At 40.5% G+C, this 24,147-nt stretch overlaps 1 protein-coding gene across 14 annotated transcripts in view; it reads left to right on the forward strand.

The window, feature by feature from the left end:
• The window catches only part of DMD (dystrophin), a 7,596,173-nt gene that overhangs the window by 4,885,024 nt on the left and 2,687,002 nt on the right, over positions 1-24,147 (forward strand). For all 14 annotated transcript variants that reach the window (XM_085622447.1, XM_085622454.1, XM_085622449.1 and 11 more), the window contains one exon: positions 11,675-11,776. In XM_085622447.1, the coding sequence (XP_085478573.1) occupies positions 11,675-11,776 (102 nt within the window). The remainder of the gene's footprint in view (positions 1-11,674; positions 11,777-24,147) is intronic.

The following is a 24,147-nucleotide window of genomic DNA, read 5'->3' on the forward strand; positions in this document are numbered from 1 at the left end:
TAAACATGATGCTTATAGGATTCCACCCCTGGATGCATTGGCAACGGATTCTACAATCTATTTGTAGGAAATATATCTAGGACTTAGTTTGGCCTGACAGAAACAGTCTAATTAAGGATTTGGATGTTGTGCTCTAATTATCAGCAGTTTTGCTGGTCTACATGTTTGAAGGAGAAGGCTGAAGTGATCTCGAAGTTGTTTGCCTCATTATGGACCTATATTAGTATGTAGTACTTAATTAACTTGTTATGATGGCCTCACACATTAATTATCATCTAAAGCTTGCTTTGGATCTTTACCAAATGTTTATCTTCTGAAATGGATTTGAGATGCTGCACAACTCATGTTTACCATAAAATATTTTACTGCAGAAACAATTTTTGTTGGCTTAGCACTATACCTAGTTAACTGGGTTCTGCAATGTGTTCAAGGGTAAATGCATAGTATAACTTATTTCCTCCCATTAGACAGTAGTAATGGAATTTTAGCATACTTTCTAATAATTCAAATTTAAAAAATAATTAGTTGTGAATATAATCATGTGCATTTTAAAATTTGACAGTAATGCATTGATATATATTTTGCCGCATGACCACTGCAAATAGTAGCTGTGTTTAACACTAGTCTCTGTATTGGCTGAACCATAAATGGAACTTCTTTTCCTCCATTTATAGATATTAAATGTGCTTTAAATCTTTATTAAGTTGCCTTTTGCATTCTTCCTAATGTGCTTTCAGTTTGTATGTCTATGGCATGTGACCTACGTTTGTCACAGTATTTTAATTAAAAAGAGATCAGTTCAATCATTCTGTCATTCAGTCCAACAGTCATTCTAACAGCTTTCCTTTGTGCATGTTTTCACAGCAATTTATTTTTTTATGTCTACCTTTTACCTACCATAAACTTCACGTAGCTTCCCGGGCTGCAGCATGATCTATTGCAAATCTGCCCAGTTTCCAGACTTCCAAAAACACTGACAATATCAGAAAATATCACCCATTTCTTCTCTTTGGACAAAGTCATTTTCAGTTTCTGTTTTGGACATTACACATAGTAAACCTCTCAGTAGAAATCGAGGTGAGATAGCATGCTTGGAAAAATAGACTTGAGCCTCCCAACTTTAACTGTGGCAAGACTGAGCATAGCACCAGTTCCTTTGTATAATAAATTGTTTGAATTGGGGACTCTAGTTGGAAGTGGTTTACACCCTGTCCAAGTGGGGACCCTCACTCTAGTCACGGTAAGGTAATCATACAGCTAAGATAGCCCATGCTCATCCCTTTGGTAGATTAGCACAAGCAGTCAGGCTAATTTCAGAGGCAATGTGTAAAGCATTTGTACTTACACACACAGTAACACAGTGAAAAAAACACAAAATGAGTCCACACCAGTTTAGAAAACTAGACAATATTTATCTTAATAAAACAAGAACGAAACAACAAAAACCCAAAATACACAAGAAAAGATATAACTTTTCAAAAGTTAAATCAGTTCAGTGCATAGAAATCTATGAAAGTATCACTTTTAGCACAAAGTACCTTGGATGCGTAAAAATTAAAAGACGAAACAGGGCAAGGGGAGGTGAGGTGCCGGATAAGCAAAGCGGTGCATCGGTTCCTTACTCCTAGTGGAGATGATACATTGGTTTCTTTCTGCCGGGGGATGTGATGCGCAGGTTCCTTACTGCTGCACAGTGGAGGTGATGCGTCTGTTCCTTACCGTCAGGGGAGGTGATGACTCATGTTCCTTACTGGAAGCGGAGGTGATGCATCCATCTCAGGACATGTGGTCTCAGTTCCTTACTGCTGGGCAACGTCGATGATGAAATCAGTGCCGAGGGACGATGCGGCGAAAATCCAAATGAGTCGAGTCAGTTCTACAGCGATGAAACTGGGCTGTGTCGGATTTGGAACAGTGCATCGTGGACTTCGGTGATGCAGTGCTCAAAACTCAAGTTGTGGTGGTTCTTCTGATGCACTGCGACTGAAAGCTAGGGTTTACAGCAAAAGCTGTGGTCAATGCACCAATCGGGAACCATGCTCTAATGCTGGCAGCAACAATAGGTCAAAGTTTGTAGCTATCAAATAATCGATAAAAACGTACACTGGGAGTCAATGCATGGATTTCCTCCTTCAGTTCACCAAATTCCACTTCTGAGGTGCCCAGGGACTGGATTTGTCACCACTTGGCAAGTCGGGTCTCTCGGCAGAAGAGCCCAGGCACTGATGGGTGAAGTCTTTGATGGCCCTGAGACGTCTTAACAGGAGGAAAGCACACACAAGCCCTTGGAGAACATTGGAAGCAGGACACAGAAAGCAAAGTCCAGTCCGTTCACTCCCAGGGCAGAAGAAGCAAGCAGCAGGCCAGCACAACAAAGCAACAGGCAGAGTGGCAGCCCCTCCTACAGCATACAGCTCTTCTTCCTGGCAGGATTTCCTTTAGTCCAGAAGTGTTCTGATTTGAGAGTTTTAGGGGTTCAATACTTATACCCCTTTCTGCCTTTGAAGTAGGCAAACTTCAAAGGAAAGTCTTTGTAGTGCACAAGACCCTGTCTTTCCCTGAGCTGGCTCCAGATACACTACAGGGGGTTGGTGACAGATGTGTGGGAGAACAGACACACCCCTATTCAGATGTCAGTGGCAATTCTTCCCACCACTCTATCTCAGGAAAGCCCATCAGCCTGAAGATGGCCGACCAGGATGTGCACGGCACTCCTCAGCTCCCTTTGTATGACTGTCTAGAGTGAATGCACAAGAGCCCAACTCTCATCCTAACCCAGGTTTGGATTCTGCAGACAGGCAGAAATGCTGAATGGTTAAGCAAGAAAATGCCCACCTTCTAACTTCACCAAAAGATGTACTTTTAAATTGGGAGCTCAGAGACCCCAAACTCCAAATCTCTATTACTTCTCAAAGGGAATGTACATTTAAAAGATACTTTAAGGCATTCTCTATGTTACCTCATTGGAGAGATAGTCCTTGCAATAGTGAAAAATGAAATTAGCAGTATTTGACCAATGCAACATGTAAAACACACCAACACACGTCCCACCTTTTAAATACACTGCACCATGTCCATGGGCCTACCTTAGGGGTAACGTACATGTAGTAAAAGGGAAGATTTGGACCTTGCAAGTGGGTGCAAATCCCAGGTCGAAATGGCAGTTTAAAACTGCACACACAGACACTGCAGTGGCAGGTCTGAGTCATTTTTGCAGGGCTAGTCATGTGGGTGGCACAATCAGTGCTGCAAGCCCACTAGTAGCATTTGAGTTACAGGCCCTGGGCACACACAGTGCACAGTACTAGGGGCTTACTTGTAAATCAGATATGGCAATCATGGATAAAGTGTAATCAAAAGGGGGACACAGGGCTTTGGAGGTCCAGCATACGTGCCCTAGCGTACGTGATAAACAAATGAGTATGCTGTTGCTTATGGGAGAGAAAAAAAGGGGGGTTTGAAGGATAGATGGGACAAGGGATCCTTGAGTGTCTAACGAGAGGTGGAATGGCAAATCCTTCCTTTCGGTATGAGGGCCCTCACACACCCAGCCTGCTGGTTGTCATGCTTCATCATCGGAAATACTCCTCGTCGGGTCGGCACTGCAATACCTGATGGACCCTGCCTTTCTTCTCTTGGGTGGGCTGGGACACAACTACTGACGCCTCAGACGGAAAGGAGACACACGGGAAGGGGGTGCTCCTGCGATCAGAACTACTTACCAAAATGAGGTTGCTGGCTGTCTTGTGCTTCTTGGCATTCGCCACGTCAGTAGTTGTGTCCAAGCCTACCCAATAGAAGAAAGGCAGGGTCCACCAGGGCAAGGACCTGAGTGACCACTAGCATGATGACAGCAAGGACTTCCAGTACTTCCTGGGTAAGGAAGAGGCGAAGACCTTCGACCTGCTGATGCCGGAGGAGAGCAAGGAGAGACTTGGATACCCCTGACGAAGGGTCACCCCAAAATGCATTGGGCTATTATAAAATAAATTGTGTCATGAGGAAAATCTGATGCTCCTGTGTTTTTTGCGAAAACTCGAGTATGGATACGAAAATTAGTAAAATGGATTGAATAGAATAATGGAGAAAATGTTAATAATATGAAGAGAAAAGTGGATTAACTAAGGAGTTAATAAAATAATTTGATTCATTGGCAGTGCAGCTTGGGAAGGGAATCACGTGATTCCCTCGTGTTTGGTTCTATGATTTGAGCGTGATAGGGCGGAGCGCTTAAACAAGCATTGCACACCTTAAACAAGCAGAAATTGAAGAAACATATATACTAAACACAGCAGAAAACGGAGTGCATCACACCACCACTTTTTTTGCACTTTTAACATCTATCCACTGGTATGGCTAAGATACATTGATGACATATTTATAGTATGTAATGTAGGATATCAAAAACTGGAAGAATTAATAGCTTATATCAACAGTATCCATCCTACCATCGAATTCTGAAGCAACAATACTAAACACAAGCATCCTCTCCCTTTTCAGGATGTGCTACTTAGCATTTAAGGACAGAAAATTTAAACTTTTCTGTACAACACGCCTAAATATGCTCATTTATACCTAAACTGGACTTCATGTCACCCACATCACACTAAAGTCAGTATCATCTACAGCCAAGCAACTGAATAAGATGCATCTGTAGCAATGAGGACATTTGTAAAGAACATCTACAGGAGTTTGCTAGATTATTTAAAGTGTGAGGCTATCCTCTGCAAATCACACAGCAACAAACTGACATGTAATTGCAATTACCCTCAAGAAGCACTTAATACCAATAGCAGAAACAAACTGACAGAAACCAGTTATGATTCACTATTATCCACCAGCTCCTAAGTACAAAAACAAAATGCAAAAAAATGTACCTTTATTAGCCACCTCCAAAAAAAATGCAAAAGTTTTTTTTCCAAAACCATTAGTCATTGCATATCTCAGAGCTCTTAATTTACAAGCTGATATTGGGAGAGCTGAGCTCAAGCAAACTGCAACAAATGGAGGGATCCATTGCTGTGATTCTAAAAGTTGCATCACATGTGAATACCTTTTACAAACCTAATCAATAGCAAGTAGTGGTACAAGAAAAACCTACAGCATTAGGCAGCATCTTCCAAGTTGATCAACCTGCATTATTTATGTGATTCAGTAACAACGCCAACACTTCAAAAAATAATATGTAGTCCAAACAGTGAAGGTTTTGTTACATTATGTTACTTTCATGGGGGAGATGGTGACTCACAGCCCTGGACTCCCTTATGGGAAGGTAAGAAAGTGGCAATTCTGTCTTTTTCCGATGCAGGAGTACATCACAATCATGTAATACGATTACATGAAAGTAAATAAAACCATATATGGTGAACAAAGCATATGCTGTGAGTGTTAGCAGATTCAGAAACTTATGGGGAGACCAAGCTTGTACATTTATGAGTTGGACTATTGGTTGTTAAAATATTATTGAATGGTCATTTTTGGACAGAAGGAATAGAAACCAGAGTAGAAATTAAACAGCATGTTTGTCAATGAAGGTAAAAAATGAAATAGAATTGTACATGTGACTCAATACACCCCATCCCAATTAAAATTCAGGATAATAAATGGTTTGGTTGCAAACAGCTCCATGATATTGCACACTCATGTTTAATTCATTGCCTCTAAGCACCCGTATGATTTTTGTCCTGCATTTACTGTTAAAATTATCATCTCATTTAATTGCTAATTAGCATGTGCATTATTTGTGCCTATTTCTGAAACCATACTTTTTTTATTCTAAAAGCCATCTGGAGTAACACTGTAAAACATTTTTCAGGTTTGCCATTGTACCCTGTAGTGAAGATTTACACAGCCATTTGACCTGGCAATTTAAACCTTTTGGCAGGTGTAAACCTTCCTTTTTAATATGTGCAGGTCGCCCCATCACTATGGCCCTAAAGTCTTATAAGGCAGGGTGCATGGTATTTAAAACGTTCGGCATGTGTATTTAAGTTTAACATGTCTGGACAGCGAAAAACTACTAACATCATTTTTCACTGTAGCAAGGCTATCTCTCCCATATACGAACACTAAGGTACCTTATTACAGTTAATAAGTGATAACTTTAGTTTGGGAAATGATAGAGAGATACTTCTTCCACTCATTTGAAATGTAATTTAAAATTCAATTTAATGGTAAAGTCAGATTTTAATTTACTGTTCTGAAAAGCGGCCATTTCCCTTTTTGCTGAAAGGGACTGAGCCTCAGTTGTCAGTTGTTTCTTTGAGACCCTAGGGTGCTACCCAGATCATCCTGGTTCAAGTTTGCCCTGTCTCCATGGACCGAATACACAATAATTGCGGAATTTGATGTGGACACAACAAGCTTCCAGATGATCCACTGCAATAGCCCAGTTGACCAGCACCACCTAGACCTGCCTGAGACCTGATGCTGGCTTCTGCTGGAGAGAGTTTTGACCTCCAAGAGGTGCCCCCCAGATCCTAGACCCTTGGCTGGCATTCGAGTGTACTCCAGGTGAAAACCCAGAGGTTTGAGGCTCTTTGCGATGGCGAGTGGTCTCCTTGTGCCAGCAATGGGTGATACGTCACCAGGCAATAAGAAGTTCCGATGACGACCTGCCGTTCGTGCCAAACAGTGACCACCCACGTCTCCTGTAAATGCCAAGTTTCAGTGACAACTGTTCCTTGTGCCAAAATCAACCTCCTCAAACCCTTGCCAATGGAATGCTCCAACTGAGGTTTCTCATGTGGACATGTACTTTAAGAAGGCAACTCTTCACCAGGGCAATCCTGGTCCATATATCCAACTCATGCTTGATTGTGGTCAGCCGCACCTTGTGACTTTGACCTGGTCCACCGCAACCAGATAACTGTGAGTGGTGCTTTATGCTTCTCGGTTCTATTTTCAACTGAAGCTTCCCAACTCTGGTTCTACTGATTGGATTTTTGGCATTTTGGTGTCATTTTATTTATTATATTACACTCTATTTTTCAAAATTTGTTCTGGCAATTTCCTGTTTTGCTTTTTCACGTTAGTTCTGTTAGTGTACTGCATAAATACTTTACACATTACCTCTAAGGTAGGCCTCACTGCTTTGGAGTCAAGCTACCAGGAGGCTACGCTCAGGCTTATTTAGTGAATTTGTGGTTCAACCTGAAAAGGATTGTATTTATCACTTGAGTAGGGTTCTCATTCATTCAGCTACTAGCCCAATTTCTTACATCTGGCTTATAAATCTGCTTACCTAGTGCCTAATTCGTAAAATAATAGGAGCTCGGGCCTCAGGTTTTGCTCAGAAGGGCGCTGCCGGCACTATTGAATATTGGTGTGTCAAATATCAAGACTGCTTAAACTTGATTCCAGCTCATGCCTCTTTAATCTACCACCAGCTACCATCTGACCCTTTATCTTTTGCAGGTTCTCTTCCCTGTATTCTCCTTTTGTGATGATGTTTCCATCTTTCTAACACCCTTGTGTACTCTTCTCTCTTTGCTACCTGCCAAAGTCTGATGAAGAAAAATAAGTGCTCACCCCCAAAAATTAGCTTAGGTGGGATCCTACCTGCAACCATCAGCTCAAATTACGCACTGTGTTTGCAAGGATGGGATGTATTCATCCATACTGCAGTGGTTCTCATTTCTTTCTAAATAGCTTCAACTTGTTTAGCTTGGAAACTCAAAATCCAAAAGATAACCAGTAAGTTACAGAGTTTGTCAAGGGCTCCCGAGCCCATAAGTGGTTTTCAATCTTTGCGTGGACCCACTGCATAGTCCCATTGACCAATTACCAAATCAGGATCCATCAGTACACCAGCATGCAATTCTAAATAATTTGTCTCAAGTAAAGACATCAAGCACCAGAAAGTGTTCCTCTCACTCATTTAGTTTTGGATCCCCGGCGCCTATTTCATCGCCAACACCAGAAAAGGGGAATTGCCAAAAATTAAAGGAAAGCACAGATTCAGACATGGATATCTTGAATGAAGTTGGAGGGATAAACATCCAAACTGCCAACCATTGCAAAACCCATTGTCCTCATCATTGTCCATGATCTGGACAATAAATACCCAAATTGTCTAGAGGAGTCAACCGATTTGTATCACCAAACACTCCTTCAGAAAATCAAAACTCATACCACTGAAGCCGGCTTTAGAAGCACAGTAGATGATTTGAACCTACCTCACTTTGGAATCAGCAACGCTGTAAGCACATTCATCCTGGAAACCATCTTGGTTCCAGCTAAAGTTCACTACATGTCATCAACAGTTAAATGGAATATGACCATATAACTCCAACCAGTGGTGGCTGGTAGGGAACAGTAGCGGGGAAAATTGGGGGAAGGTGGGGGTGTAGAAAATAAAAAACTAAGAAAACATACCAGCTGTTCACATCGCCTGCTGCCACCTCTCTGCAGCCTCTCCTCCGTTGCAGGGAGCATCCGAGCTCCAAGGCTCCCCTAAGCCAATCACAATTGGTTACCCTAAGCCAATCACAATGCTGCAATGTAGTGATGGGCTTGGTCTGAATGCCGTCGTTCAGCACTCACACGGGGACAGGGAGGCTGTGCATGTTCTCCACCAGGCTGTGTAATGCATCCTGGTGGGAAACATTCAAAGTGTGCAGGACTGTTTGGTCAGGCCAAGATGGCTGGCCAAACAGTCATGTGCACTTTGAGTGTGCTCACCACTTCTCACCCTGACCCCTGCTCTGGCCAGCCCCTCCCCTCCCTGCACCTACGAACAAAAAAAAAAATGATTATAACGTTCCATTCTTATTTTATTTTTCCTCTGCACTGCTCTTAAAGCAGTGGGATGACGCTCCTGCACCTTGGCGGAGGAGCCGCCACTCACTCCAACCCGGAAGAAACTTCACTGGACACCTAGAGAAGCTAACATTATCTTAGAGGCTAGTTGTGTTGTTGCAAAAAAAAAAGAATATTATCACTTTAACACACTAACCTATCTGTCCAAAATACTTGAGGCCAAAACAACACACAAGGCTGTGATATCGCCAGACTGGAAAGGAAGAAGTTAGCATAAAAAACACACAGGTTTCCTCAAACCATATTTCAATGCAAAAAATTGTAACCCTCCACAGATCAGGATTGCACCTTCTCTTCTCCATAGAGAAAGGTCCTCAAACTACAACAAGTATCTTATCCATCACCAATAAGGCATCCAATCGCCTCCTGGCACTGAGCGCATGCAGAACAGACCATGCACCCTACTGTAACTTCTACTTCATGGTCCTGAATAACCTTCCTGCACAGTGCATCATTATTTTCTAGCTCACTTCTCACTACAAAAATCCCATCACATGCATACATGTACAATGCTACAACCCTTTCTTGCCAGATACAAATAGCTTGCAAATTGATTGTGGGCTTTTAGGGGTCACATCACTTTTTGCTGAAAGGCACTTAGCCTCAGTTGTCAGCTGTTTATTTGAGACCTCAGGGTGTTAACCAGATCCCCCTGGTTCAAGTTCGCCTTGTCTCCATGGACCTAAGATACAATAATTGTGGAATTTGATGTGAAGCAAGGTCATTAATATGTTTTCTGATGCTGTACCTATTTATAATCATGTATGTAGCCACTCATTGAATATTTGTGAAGTTCGAACCCATTGATTCTATTTGGACACCGTTTATCTGGTTTAGTGCTTGGTTTGGGCATCACACGATGAGCAAATTATATTTCACCTGAAGCATCGCTCTGAGACGACTAGGCAGGTTTCTAGGCCTTCGCCTTAGAATATCTCGTAAAAGTAACTTCACCAAAAAACATCAGCATATTAAAATGAGTTTAAAAAATGTTGCATGTGCCATTCCTACTGTTTTCCTGCAATTTGTTTTGAACACCAGAGCACTAACAAGCCAGCGACTTTGGCCGGTTCTTTCCATGCTGCAATGCATGTTTAAACAAAGTATAGATTCATGCGCTATTTGTCATTACATGCAGTTTATAATTTCCTTACTAAAATACAAGTATTACAAATATAAAATGTACATATGATAGTCCAGGTTCTGTTGCCTTGGAAGAGGTACCGATTTCACTGAATACTTGGGAGCTGCAGGGGTGTCACTAAATCTTCTGTCCAACCAAGATATGCCAAGGACATACATGAGCAGCACAGCAGACAAGCTAGTAAGAGAAATGGTGAGACAGTTACTTTCTAATATGGCGACTCTCTAATGACAAAATAGGGCTGTATATCTATTTTCTGTCAGCTCACTGGTGGGGTAGATAGAGCACTGCTGTCCTTCAGAATCTGTAGTCTCCACTGCAGGGGGGAACCCATGACTCTCTAGTGAGACAAGAAATGTCAGCGGGCTTTAGCCTCAGCACACCCAGAGAAGTGGGGCCTATTCAGATCTTTTCTGGGTTCATGAGTATGGAAATCGTTGCATTCAATACATTTTCAGCATACACATGTGCACCCAGAATTGTTGTAAACTGGTGGCAGGAGGGATGAAGGGAATGCAACACTCACTGATAGGAACTGATAAATAACAGTGCCCAAAGCGACATTTTTCCATTCTTCGATAAGGGGGGGGGGTCGTTTTATTGAAGTATGTGCCATTCTGCAATGTCAGTTGCACTTAAATAGATGGCACAGAGGCCTGGTTAAAAAGTAGCAGGTGTATGCACCGGGTAGGTTCTTTAGAAAGATAAATGCACTTTTTAAGAAGGATGGAAGGCTATTGGGTTCCTGTTATATTTCTTTGTGTATTACACTTTCACCATCTGGTAATACCCATACCTATAACAACTCAAGTACAATGCACATCCTTAACAACAGTTCATATTTTAAGATCAGGTGACCTTAGAATGTGCATGCCATAAGGTCAACTGTTTGGTAAGGTAACACGGGGTCGGCTGCCCTGCTGCCTTCTTGAAAGAGGGGTTGCAGTTAGAGAACCCCCACGCCAAAGGTTAAATATGCGAGGGCCCGTATGCTCGTATGGGACCTGGCTGCCTAAATTACGCCCTTTACGTACAGGCAGGCGCGCAACACCCATTGTACTCAAAGGGCCCCCGCCCCCCCCCCCCCCATCGTGTGTGGCAGCCCGGGATGAGACAGCTTCCCGGGCACACACACAGCCGCACCTGAGCACTTCACAGTGCCATTTGCATGTTAATGAGGCCTTGCTGTTGTTTCACCCCTTCTAAGAGCCCCTGCAGCTCCACTCTGCCTATTGCTTAAAGAAAGATTCAGCCCCCACCGAAATTTTTTCTTAGCCCCCCCCCCGAAATTTGGCTCTAGTTGAGCCTCTGCGTACAGGTCTATTGTTAAATGTTTTTTTGGGGTGGACTCGTCTTTTACAGCAACGCCTTAGTGACTAATGCCTTACTTCATGGTTTACATTGTGTATACTCTGTATTATTAACTTGTTTGTGAGGGTCACAGTATAGGGAATGGACTTCTCGCATTATGTTAACAACATGTAAGCCTTTAAAAAGGCGTGGTCAACCCGTATGCCTTTCTTCACTTTAAATATTTATAGTTTTTGAGTTTCCCCCAAATGATTCCCACTTTTTGCATGTTTTCGATACCACAAAATGTATACATTTCCAATAGAAGACAAATGTAACCAGGGTCCCTAAGAAGAGTAGTGAATAGCACTTTCCATCATATGGATTTGCTCAACTATTGGTTTGTTTGTTTTTCTACAGGAAACTGAAGAGGCGATTCTAGCCAAGCAACCGAGTGTGGACGTGGTATTGGCCAAGGGACATCACTTGTACAAGGACAAACCTGCCCCCCAACCAATCAAGGTAATGGAACTGCAATTGCTGGTGTTCTTAACTGCACGCGTTGTTTCGCTCTTCCTTATGCGCCATGGTTCTTCTTATGGTCTAATAACAATCAATAGGTATTTTGTGAATACAGTGTTTTATTTAGCCCTGGGAAGAGAATATCGGATGTGTATTGATTTGACCAGATTTCAGTAGCTACACCTTCCCACAGATATATTGAGGCTGGTGCTCATGATTTAAGCTTTTATATTTACATGTCAATATTCTCACTGTAATGAACAAACTCCACCTTGCAAACTACCTCAGGCTGCCTCAGACTCACATCAAGGTCAGCATCCAGTTTGTTTTCATTCTTTATATTGTTCAACAATGCTTGTAAAAAACTAGGGGTACACTAGAGGGGCATGGGTGCAAATTTCAGGCCAACTCTTTGTGCGTTGCTTTTCACTTTGTGAGATTCGTCATGTTGCAAAGAGATTTTGCTCTATTTCGAATTGCTGAGACATGTGTCATCAGGGGGCAACATATTTCTAAAATTATATGTAAAACACTCATTGTGTACAAATCATTATTAGCTAGTCGTGTATGTGGTGGGGAATGTTATACGAAAGAAAAAATCCAATTTTGCCGATAGCATTTCAAGTAAAAGAGCAAAGTAATCTGGCACTATTTTCCTAAACAAAAACAAATGGCTTTTAACTTGCTGAAGCAGATAATAGGAGAGATTAAAAGTCAAAGTTTACCAGCTTCAGGGCTAAACTCTCCACTTCTTGCTCTCATGTGCCATGGAGATTTGCCATCGTTTTAGAGAAAGAAGAGGGTTAAACATCACGTAAAATAATAATCACAACCACTAATCTATGATCAGTCAACAATGAGAGTTTGATATGAGTGTAAGTATATTATTAATAAAACTTTTAGTAGACCACCTTTATTGCATATCACACAAGTTAAATTCAGATTAATCTCAATCATCAATATATGGCAGAAGTATAAAGTCAGTATTGTTTAATCAAATCATATAATAGATGCATTAAAGTGTGTTTCATTAAGGAATGAATCCACATTCTAAGAATCACATGAATATGAATGTAAAAGCAGAACTTCCTATAAAGAAAGGTTTGAGAAACTCAGTAGAGTCTCAAAGCAATGTGACATTAATTCTGGGTCTGGAAAATGTCCGGGATAGAGTGGGACTAAAAGAGTGATGCTTTCTGCTCTATGAACATGCACTATTATAGACATCACATTTCATGAAGCTTTGCAACATTTTGCGTTTCTCATCTCCCGTCAGCCAGTCAGTGTCCGGGGTTTTAGAGGGAGGTGTCTTAGGTAACCCCTCGGCCACCAACCATAGGCCACGGATGCTAGGGGGCCCTACCAGGAGCCCCCAATGTCACTTTCCGACAGCCTGTCTATGTCAGAAAGGCCGGCGCAGAAAGGCTGTTGGAAACCAACATCGTAATCCTGACGAAAGGGCACCGACGCGGTCGGGAAAATTCCAACTGTCGGGAGGAGACTTTCCGCCTGACATCGTAATGAGCCCCAAAGTCTCCAAACAATGATCTATGTAGGAAACAAAACATCTCTATTAATGAAAAAGAAAACATTTTGCAGATTCACCATAGATTGGAAAAAACAAGTAGGTTAGAAAGTCGAGGTCACATTTTATTCTACATTTCAATGTATGAACTCTTTATTACCCCATTAAATGACAAAAATGAATCATGAGGCAACACTGATCTTGATGTATATAGAAACATGGAAATACTTGAAAACATTTAAGTAACTAATTTTTTTTATGAAAACATGTTAATGGAGGGTTCAAGAATCAAACTTTGCACGTGTAGTTATCATTTTGCTTCATACATTCTAAACAAATTATTTCCATCAAATCTTACGCGTTAATTCTGCACATTTATTTTAAACTGGGTTAATTTCTTGTTAATTTTAAAATCTCTCTCTCAATCTGAAACATATGTCTATTTTTCACATTTAAGAAGTACAGAAAAGATATACATCTGTAAAATAAATTCTTGTTAGATGTTGTTTTATGTATGTCTTGCGTTTTATTTCAGCATTGTCATGTGTGCATGTTGACCATTGTGTGCTATTTTAATAATTGTAAAAATCTAAATTTCCCCAAAATTGCTACTGAATGAGAGCTGTGAAATTGGACGTAGGGGGATTGGGTAGCAGCTGAATTACTTACTTAAAAAGAAAAGGGTGAATATAGATAAACCAGGATGATATCATTAAAACTCACTCAGTATCTTTGAACTCAGGCAAATCTTTAAACTGGTGCAAATGCCAGTGGTTAAAAACAGTCCGTAAGATGAACAACATGTGCGTTTTGCACAGTTTTGGAAAAGATCTGGAGGCCGGGCAGTGAATCCACGTGTGGTGGTTATGTTCCAAACTGCATTTTAGAAGGCATATCACCCCTGTTGATATATACAACCTTAGGCAAAGAAAAAAAGTTGTAGCTTTGTTATTAATATTTGTCACTGTTCCCTAGAGCCCAGCCATTCTAGAAAGTGGTTGTCAGAAATTTATAATTTTTGCCCTGATCACCCCCATTTTTTGACTGATACTGGTGATTTCTGACTCTGATTATACAATGGGCTCTGCTAAATTCTACTTTGGAATAAAAATACTCCCAAAGTCTTAAACTACCTTATTTTTACTTATAGGTCACACCCAAAGTCTGCCCTACGTGTCACAAGATTAGGGTGCATTATAGTGATAAGCAGAGACATTATAAAAGATGATTCTTATGTCCTGGTGAGGGACAGACAGCTAATTTTGTTTTCCCTCATTGTAGTGAATTAGCTCCATAAGCTAACCTGGGAAGCCTTTATTAAACTTTAATAAATCCTAGCTTTTGTCAGTAGTGAGCTAAAAAGATAACTCAAGGTTTGAAAATAATAGTTACAATAAATCCAGCAGCGTGCCAAGGTTGGATTTATTATAACTATTGCAGAAAAGTAGTTTTGAACTGCTTTCCTAAAGTTACCTAATATCAGCCCTGTAGAAGCATCTTCTGACTGGCCAGCCTTTGGCAGGATGAACTTTCTGCATTAATGAGGTGTGAAGTAGCCTGGGCTGGGACAAAGGAGAGATCTGGTAGGAGGAGATCTGCAGTAGCAGATGCCAGGACAAGAAGGGGGCTGGGCAGCTAAACGGGTCTTTAAAGGGAGAAAGACAGTGAGGATAGGAACCAACACTCCCTCCCACTTCCTGTATCCCTGGCCAGATGGGAGCCTCAAATTAAAAGAGTGTCTGGAAGGTGAGTATTGGCAAAAGTTAGCCACACCTGTGGATTGGGTTAGCCAGACTTGAACCTCCAGGAGAGATTTCCTCCATTTTGATTTTTGTGGAACAGTGCTTTCTGGGGCAATCAAATGCCACACTTCTAAGGAAATGGTCATCACAGAGGGTGGCACCTTGCACCCCATTGGTTAGGGGTACACCCTTCTTGCCAGTCCAGAAACCTGAATAAATAATAGAGAGCTGCCCAGTAACTCGTATCCCTGCCTAGAAACATCAAGAGAAGGACTGCCCTGCTGAACCCCTGGTCTGCACCAAGAGAGGACTGCACTCTGAAGGATTGTACCTGCTGCCCACCCTGGGCTTCATAAAGAGGACTTTGGCTTGCTTTGAAGGATTAAGGAGTAGACTCCCGGAAAGCAGCAGGTACAAAAGAGCTTCAAGAGTCACCTACATCAACTCCACCAAAAAGAGACTAGCTCATCAGCGTGCAGTGGACTTTTAAGGATTTGACCAAGTGCATTGTGGGGATTCAGGTCCCAATTCCTTGAGGAGTAACTGAGAGCTTCTGGAACCTTGGCCGTTGTTGTGGACTCTTCAAGCCCCTAAAAGAACCTTCTGGAAGAAGATCTAGAAGTTTGGAATCATTTGGAGATTTTTTTTATAAAAAGCTCCCCAAGTTGACCAAACTGTGGTTGAGATTCAACTAGCCGATGATGAACCATGACTGAGCATGAACTGCAGGTTTACCCTGCTGAAATAACATAACGATTTTTTAAAAAAAGGGGGGATGGGCCTGTTACAACACCCAAACTAGGCCTCAACAATAGTTTTAAACAAGAACATGTTAGGGTGGCGAGTTCAAGGATGTTTTAGAAAAACACTTTGGCAACTAAAGTGATTTTGGTGTCTTTATTACACCATTCTTAGATAATTTTGAAAGAAATATGATCACCCTTTACGTCATGTCAAACACGGAAAAATACTCAATTAAGGGAATTCACGAAAACATGGAAAACAAAAGTACATTCAACAATTAACAGGTACAGAACCCAATAAAATGACAGTACATGTGTGACAAACAGTGACCAGTCCAAGTTTGAAAACAAGTGGCGGCAAAAATTATTTACGACATTTCAGGGACCCTTACAAGCTAGTCGCAATACTGATTGAACACACACCAAAGTAAAACTGGGCGCAAACACTTTAGGCTAGCTTGTTGTGGCAGGCTGTATCTCTAAAATGTTGTAAATAATTTGTTTTCCATGTTTTCGTAAATTCCCTTGAGTGTTTTTCCATGTTTGACATGACGTAAATGTTGATCGTATTTTTTCAAAATTATCTAACTAAGAATGGTGGAATAAAGACACCAAAATAACTTTAGTTGCCAAAGTGTTTTTCCAAAATATCCTTGAACTCGCACACCCTAACATCTTCTTGTTTAGAAATCACATAAAATAGCATATGTGCTTGTGGTATATAGCTTGTGTGCACTATAATCGAACATATGATATTAATGGAACACAAGTAGAAATGCCATGGATATACAGTATATTTGCAAAAATGCTTGGTAATTATACAATTGTGCAGAATGTCTGTGCATGTATTTGCAAATGTTTAACTTGTATGATTAATTGCCTGTGCATGCTAGAGTCCCTGGAGACTATTACTGCTCCATTGGTACTGTCTCTGGGCCACCCAAGCCCAAACAGTACACCAAACTGCTTCCCTCCTCTTTCACTGGATTGCAGAAGCTGCAAGTGACAAAACATTACCAATAGGTATGAAAAGTACAATTTGGAAATATAATTTATGAAGGTGAAAGTTACTAAACCAGCACTGGAAATGCTAGCCATGCAGATGGCCACTGACAAATAGCACATATTTGGGTGACTGTTTGCATTATCTTCTCAGGGACTCGAAGGCCATTAAAGATTAAATCAGTGGAAGTGCTCCCATTGCATCTGGACACTTAGATTTGTAAGAAACAATAAACGTACATATTAATAAGCACATATGGTAGCTAGCAGTTCATAGCGTCCATTGATCTGCGTAGCAACTAGGGGTACACATGTTCTTATCCTGACACTTTCCCTGTGGGAGAGGGTGTAAACCAACATACACAATGCATCTGTTGTTGGAGCGCGGAGCTAAAATAGAAGCTGATGATAGTGCAGACCTATGTACACATCTCACTCAAAATCAGCACAATTGAGGCAACAATACACACAGATAAGCAGATAGAGATTTGCTCTCATGCACTAATCCATTATACAGGTTACTAATAAGTATGCAGCCAAATGGTACTTTCCCAGCTGACTCTCTGTGAAAAGCTAGTGAGCTAACCCGACGGATGAGAACCAGGCATCCAACAGCTAGGGAACATTCAGCTTGTTTCCACAGTGCCCCCAATGTGATGATGAATGTGCCCCAGACCTTAGAGCGTGCAATCTTCTGAATGTAGGAGTCCTCTTTGCGAGACAAAAAAAAACAGAACACAAGATGCACTTTCCCCAAACTGAACAGCCTCTAATCACTCTTCTCTACTCAGCCAACAGCCACACACTGCTGGCAAGGAACTACAATCAGCAGGTCGTACAGGGCAATGGAGACAGACACGTCTAGACCTTGAAATAAGAGGTTAGAGACCTTGAAGACATCGATATCACCATCAGAAGCAGAAGCATTCCTGACTGTATAGCTTTGGTTAAGCCTACACTTGTGTTACAAGCTTCAATCTGTAAAGTAGATGTCAACTGTCAGAGTATTATGGTCTTCTGTGAATCAGCCACCAATCAGGCAACTATTTTGCAATGTCAGGGACAAACCACTTCCTAGGTGTTAATATATAAAAGAACTGGGAGAGCAACAGCACACTGATGATGCCGTCTGGCTCACCCCTATCCCATGACTCAAAGCAGGGCTCACCTATTACTGTAAATCCGTATTTGTAAAGTGCAAACTACTAACCCTTACGGGTCTGAAGGCGCTGGGGGCCGCCGTGGAAATTAAGTGAGCTATTGCCCAGAGTCACATGGTGCTGAGCTGAGCTGACGCCAGAGCCGGGAATCGAACCTTGAACCTTGTGCTCCGAAGTCAGCTGCCCTGGTCGCTGCACCACACCTCTCCAAAAAGAGACTGTCTTATATTCTGGATCCCAGCCACGCCACATCATAGTCATCCAACAATGCTTTGTGCACACATGACCTTGGTAGAATGGCTTGGAAGATTCTTTTAGTTGGATATTGGGTATTTTAATTAGGGCGAATCTTGGTCTGAGTTGACAGATAAACGATTTTTGTTGCAACAGGAGCATCATAAAGTCACAGTGCTGTGCCCAGAAGAGTGTCAGTTCTAGAGTTCAGCGAGATGTGATGGGCAGGTGTGATGGGCAGCAACACTGTACATATATTTTCTTGCATTGAACTATTTTAACACTGCACACTATACTGGCAGTTCAACACACTAGGAAATATAATAATTTACCCAGAATAACACAATTTTAGGGTAAATTCTCAAGCCAAGGTTGTGAGTAACCAATTACAGATTGGGAAGGATGGCACACGTTTTTGTTGTACTGGGATCTCCCAGCGCATACTAAGGTTATATGCCCACTAGAAACTAAAGTGCTGCTTCCAAGGTAATTTGGCAACTACGCCCTTGCTGCTTTGATCTTGGCAGTCACTGAAATGTTTTGAGAGGGATCTGAAGTCCCTCACTACAGTGGGGCTTTAGTATCCATATCCACCTCACTGGTCCAAGTGGAGGGTGCAGATCTGCAAATACAAATTACCTCATCCTTATATAATATCAGGGCCTTTGCAGAGGCAACCCCTGCCTCCCTTTGGAAGGGTGCAATTTGGTTCTGGTTCAATACATCATCTGGCAAAAATCTCTTGACCTAAACATTGTTTGCAGAAATATCACCCATTGGATATACTCCAAAAGAATGTACAACCAATAAAATATTCTTTATAAACAATGATTGTCACACAATGAATATTCCTGACTATATTTCTATAGGCTGACCTACAACCTCAGTTTGTGATTTTCCTGCTCTTTGCAGGTGGCTTAACTTGATTGCTCTTGGGTGTTCTTAAGAGAGTGCTGAGTATTTGCCTCCTATTTGAGTAATCACTTTAAGTGCAGCCTCCGCTGCTTTTGTTCAGTTTATACGAATACATTTGTAATTTAGCAAAGAAACAGGAGAAAATACATTCCCTTATTTTTAAGGCGATGCCTCCACAGGAATTATGAAATGGAGATTCTGCCTCACACTGTTGCTAACTTTACACTCAAATTTTGAGTATTGTAGGAGTTGTTGCTAAACATCAGTTAAAACTTTATTAATTCTGTATATACCTGGAAGGACAAGCATAGATGTACTCCCAGGCCTATTGTGCTTATTGCATCCCAGACCATTAACAACATCACAACCACATTATCATTTGTTTATAATTTTTTTAGAAAATATGTATTTCTGAAAAATCGTTCAGCTACTTTGAAGTATCTTACATTTTAATTGGACATGATTACACATTTCATTAGTATTTCACAAGAAACAGTGCATTTCCGAGGCATTCATCAGATAAAAACATGAGTAGGTCCTCTTCCCTTTGATTCACCTATTAGCAACTAAAGGGAAGGGCTAATTAGTTTTCCCAGGATACTGCTGTAAGTCAGTTGATGTGAGAAACAACCTTATAGTTGACTCGCTCGTGCATAATCTATGCAGATGTAGTTTGGGAGTTAGTTTACATCGTGGGCATTCACAATTTGAGTCACAGATGTGATATGGAAACATCTGTGTAAATGATGTTTACACTATCACAGTTTAAACTTAATTCAAATCTAAAAAGATGTGTAAATGCATTTTTCTTACAGGCACACCTAGAGTAGTCTTGTGCAAGTGATGCACAGATTGTAGGTAGACAAAAATGTTTGTGAAAAGGGAAAATTTTAAACACATAAAAGTATAATGTCTTCTCTTTCCCAGCTTTAGCTATGCATACTATGTGTGATGCGTACAACGCCCATAAACACTCTCAAACACACATAACCACACCAATTAGCATCTACCTTGGTAGATGCTAATGGATATTTGGTATATGCCAAATATCCATTAGCTTGTGTTCCATTAATACTCAAATGTTCGATTATAGCAAATATCCATTAGCTTGTGTTCCATTAATACTCATATGTTCGATTATAGCAAATATCCATTAGCTTGTGTTCCATTAATACTCATATGTTCGATTATAACAAATATCCATTAGCTTGTGTTCCATTAATACTCATATGTTCGATTATAGCAAATATCCATTAGCTTGTGTTCCATTAATACTCATATGTTCGATTATAGCAAATATCCATTAGCTTGTGTTCCATTAATACTCATATGTTCGATTATAGCAAATATCCATTAGCTTGTGTTCCATTAATACTCATATGTTCGATTATAGCAAATATCCATTAGCTTGTGTTCCATTAATACTCAAATGTTCGATTATAGCAAATATCCATTAGCTTGTGTTCCATTAATACTCATATGTTCGATTATAGCAAATATCCATTAGCTTGTGTTCCATTAATACTCATATGTTCGATTATAGCAAATATCCATTAGCTTGTGTTCCATTAATACTCAAATGTTCGATTATAGCAAATATCCATTAGCTTGTGTTCCATTAATACTCATATGTTCGATTATAGCAAATATCCATTAGCTTGTGTTCCATTAATACTCATATGTTCGATTAGAGCAAATATCCATTAGCTTGTGTTCCATTAATACTCATATGTTCGATTATAGTGCACACAAGCTATCCATTAGATCGGATATTTGGTATATGCCTTAACCATGAGTAAGGCAGCACATTTAGTGAACCACCGAAACATGCCATTTGTAATGATAAAGAAGCATAATTTACGAGTGTCATAGTTGGCACCTCTTTTTGTGAATATGGACAGGAGGGATAGCAAGTGTGCAGGAAGTTCCAGTCTTTTATATAGGCAACAACGTATATAACCTCACAACCTATATTGATGGCACACGTCAATCACAACATCTTGTTGAGCTTAGAGACTTATATCAGTTATTTTAATCCTTAAAGGAATCCCCTTTTGGTAATGCACTCATGTTGCCTTTTTAACATAGCACGTTGTATCCCTGCCTATGTTGAAAGCCAACAATAAAAAGAACTGTGTAAAATCTCATGGTTCTAGCGCCCTGATTTATAAAATAGCTAAATACAGCTACAGGAGAAAAGTATAGGGTGGATACTGCTTTTAGAAAATGGTTTAACTATATATAGTACACACAAGCATGAAATACAGCCTACCATTTGTCTATGCTCGAAGCATTCTCAATGTCTAACAATGTGATCGTGGGTGAGACTATACTGCTTCAACACATTTTTTTTTTTAAAACAGAATTGCCTTTCTATAACTTGTTCTTAAAATGTATTGCCAACTCCCACACGTTTGTTATGGACACTTGATCACACTAGTTCTTTACAAAAACTATAAAATACTTGAAAATTTGCAGTAAAGCAACTATTTATCAGTGTTGTGTTGCCTTGTCAAGACTTTCCATCATATGCCAGGAAAAGATCACTGAGGTGCAGAGTGTGGAGGATTGTATATAAATAGAAATTCATTTTTGTTGTCTGCCCTCTTATGGCCTTAAAATTCTTGAATGTGTCCTGAAAAAAACATTCTTTGAAGCATTTTTGTCCCTTATAGGCCTGAAAAACTGAGGGAGTGCAGAGCTCGCACTGGGACACTGACCAGAGGTTCTGGTCTGGGTGTGGCCACTAGCGGTCCTCGACTCCTTTACTTAACTCCTCAGCTTTTCCCTGCCTTGGAGTGCATGGTGCATGCTGTCTGTGTGTCTTAGAGGCCTGGTGGCCCTTTACAAGGCATATATATTCTCAGAGCAGCACAATAAAGGCATCAACATTGACTCCTACACCAAAAGTAGTGCATGTATGCCATTAATACCCTGTTTCACACCACTGATTTTTCCTCAGTGGTACATGAGGGACTTCCTGGATGCTGTTGCTGGCTAAAATATGAATTTGAGGAAGCCTCAGACTCCACCATTTCAAGTCTATAACATCTTTGTCCATCACCTGAGCACTTTATTCCCTTCGGGCTGGTAGAGAATTCCCCAAATTCCCACCTATCACCAGACCACGGGAAATTTGATATTAAACCTAATATTTGAAACGATATCAGCTACACAGCTTGAGCACAGGCAAATATGTTCTCACTTTTTCCGTTTTTCTGATTACCACGAGATGCAAGTTGTCAATTTGTGAATACCTGTTGAAACCTGTTCAAGGACTCTAAACATTTTATCCATAATTTAAACGTCTAGAAATGCGTTATCATAAAGTGTTCCAGCCAACCTTTTTAATTAGCGATACACGTCTAATTAACGTGCTCTTTAGCCAATTTCAATGTGCAATATATTAACTGATATTTTTACAATCAGCGGAAATTTTGGCAGAAAACAAAGTGAAGATCCCTATAAAATGTTAGCTTGAAGACTCCGTTATAATAATTTGAGGCAACACTGGGCCAATTATAGTTAAGCTACTTAACGTGAAAGGGGCGTGCAATGGGGGTTCCGTCGCAACACACACTGCTTTTTGACCGTGCCCCATATTCACAAGGCTTTGGCAGTGCCAAAAACTAAGATGAAGGAATACCTCATCTTAGACTGGCGATACATGGAGAAATTATTAATTCTTCCTCGTCAGTGCCCTTCGACCGACTCGGTCGGTTTACATTCCGACCGCTCGATTACGATGTTCGCGGTCGGAACGTGGACCGGCCTGTCAATCCAACTCGGCTCCGAGCAAAATCGCCTTTTAAGATTGTTTGCGTGCAGGAAGGGTTTGTTTCTATGATGTATCACACACTATATGTATATTTTTATTACTGTTATTTTTATCCTGTGTACATTATATGCATTTGAAACATTGCGAAATAAAGCATTTTGACTGACTTTTGTCAGGATGTACGTTCTACTGCAGAGAAAAACTTCAGATGAACCTTGTTTTAAATGGAGGGCTTATCCTGTACATTTCTCAATGTGGTAGACAGAAGTGAAGTTTGCACTTTACCTTTTGTGTACATCTGCTTTTTTGGCCTTCATTATGACGGCATTGTGCTTAAAATGAATAGATGAGTCTATGCATCTGTACAGGTGCACCACACAGTCCTGTAAAAGGATGGCTGTAATTGTATTTTCATAGTTTTGATTACAAGTGCCTTAATGACTTTACAATATGGGCCATTTTATGGTATAAAAGTAAGTGCTTATACCGGACATGCAAATGTAAGACGAGTCTTAAGATGCCCAATTATAATGGCATTTTCCTGCAGTTTACTGGGCTTGTGGAGAATATAAATGCATAATTTCTGAATTGAATGGCGTGAAGAATGAGACTCTTGATGAGATGATTACATTCACACACAAGCCCATTCTTCTTGTTTCTAGGACTTTAATGAGCAATGTTCAGCAACAATAGAAGCAGCAGTATTTGTAGAGCATAGAAACCCTCTGCTTTTTGTGGATTTTTTGCCTGGCTTCAGGGGTAAATCAGGATTGAATACCAACAAACAGATGTGCATTCTTTGTCAATCAAATCTAAAAGTGTAGAGTCCAATAAGCTGTGTTGGTTTTTATTATGAATGACACAAAACAAATCACTTCCCGGAATGAGGTGTATTTAAATCTTTAAGCACTGTACAGTTAGAGGTACAAAGGTAGCTGGGAAATGTAACACATTTTCTCATTTTGCTACAATGATTTATTTCTCTGTGTGATACTATAGCCAAATGCTTGATTCTAGCTTGATAGTAACATTTTAAATTGGAAGTTAATAATTCAGTCATACTTCACCCTACTAAACATTGAAAGCCAGCTCCCACAAGTTTGATAAAAGTCTAACACATCACAACACTTATGAGAAAAGCCCTATGAATTGCTACTGTATTGAATTGTCTTTATTACAGAGACCAGCTCAACTGATCTGCTTAAAGTGTTCACAACTCATATTGTAAGAGAACTGTTAACTTCATGAGGTTGCAGTGCAGCTCCTCTTTAG

Source organism: Triturus cristatus, chromosome 8, assembly GCF_964204655.1.
Source record: "Triturus cristatus chromosome 8, aTriCri1.1, whole genome shotgun sequence".
Lineage (NCBI taxonomy): Eukaryota > Metazoa > Chordata > Amphibia > Caudata > Salamandridae > Triturus > Triturus cristatus.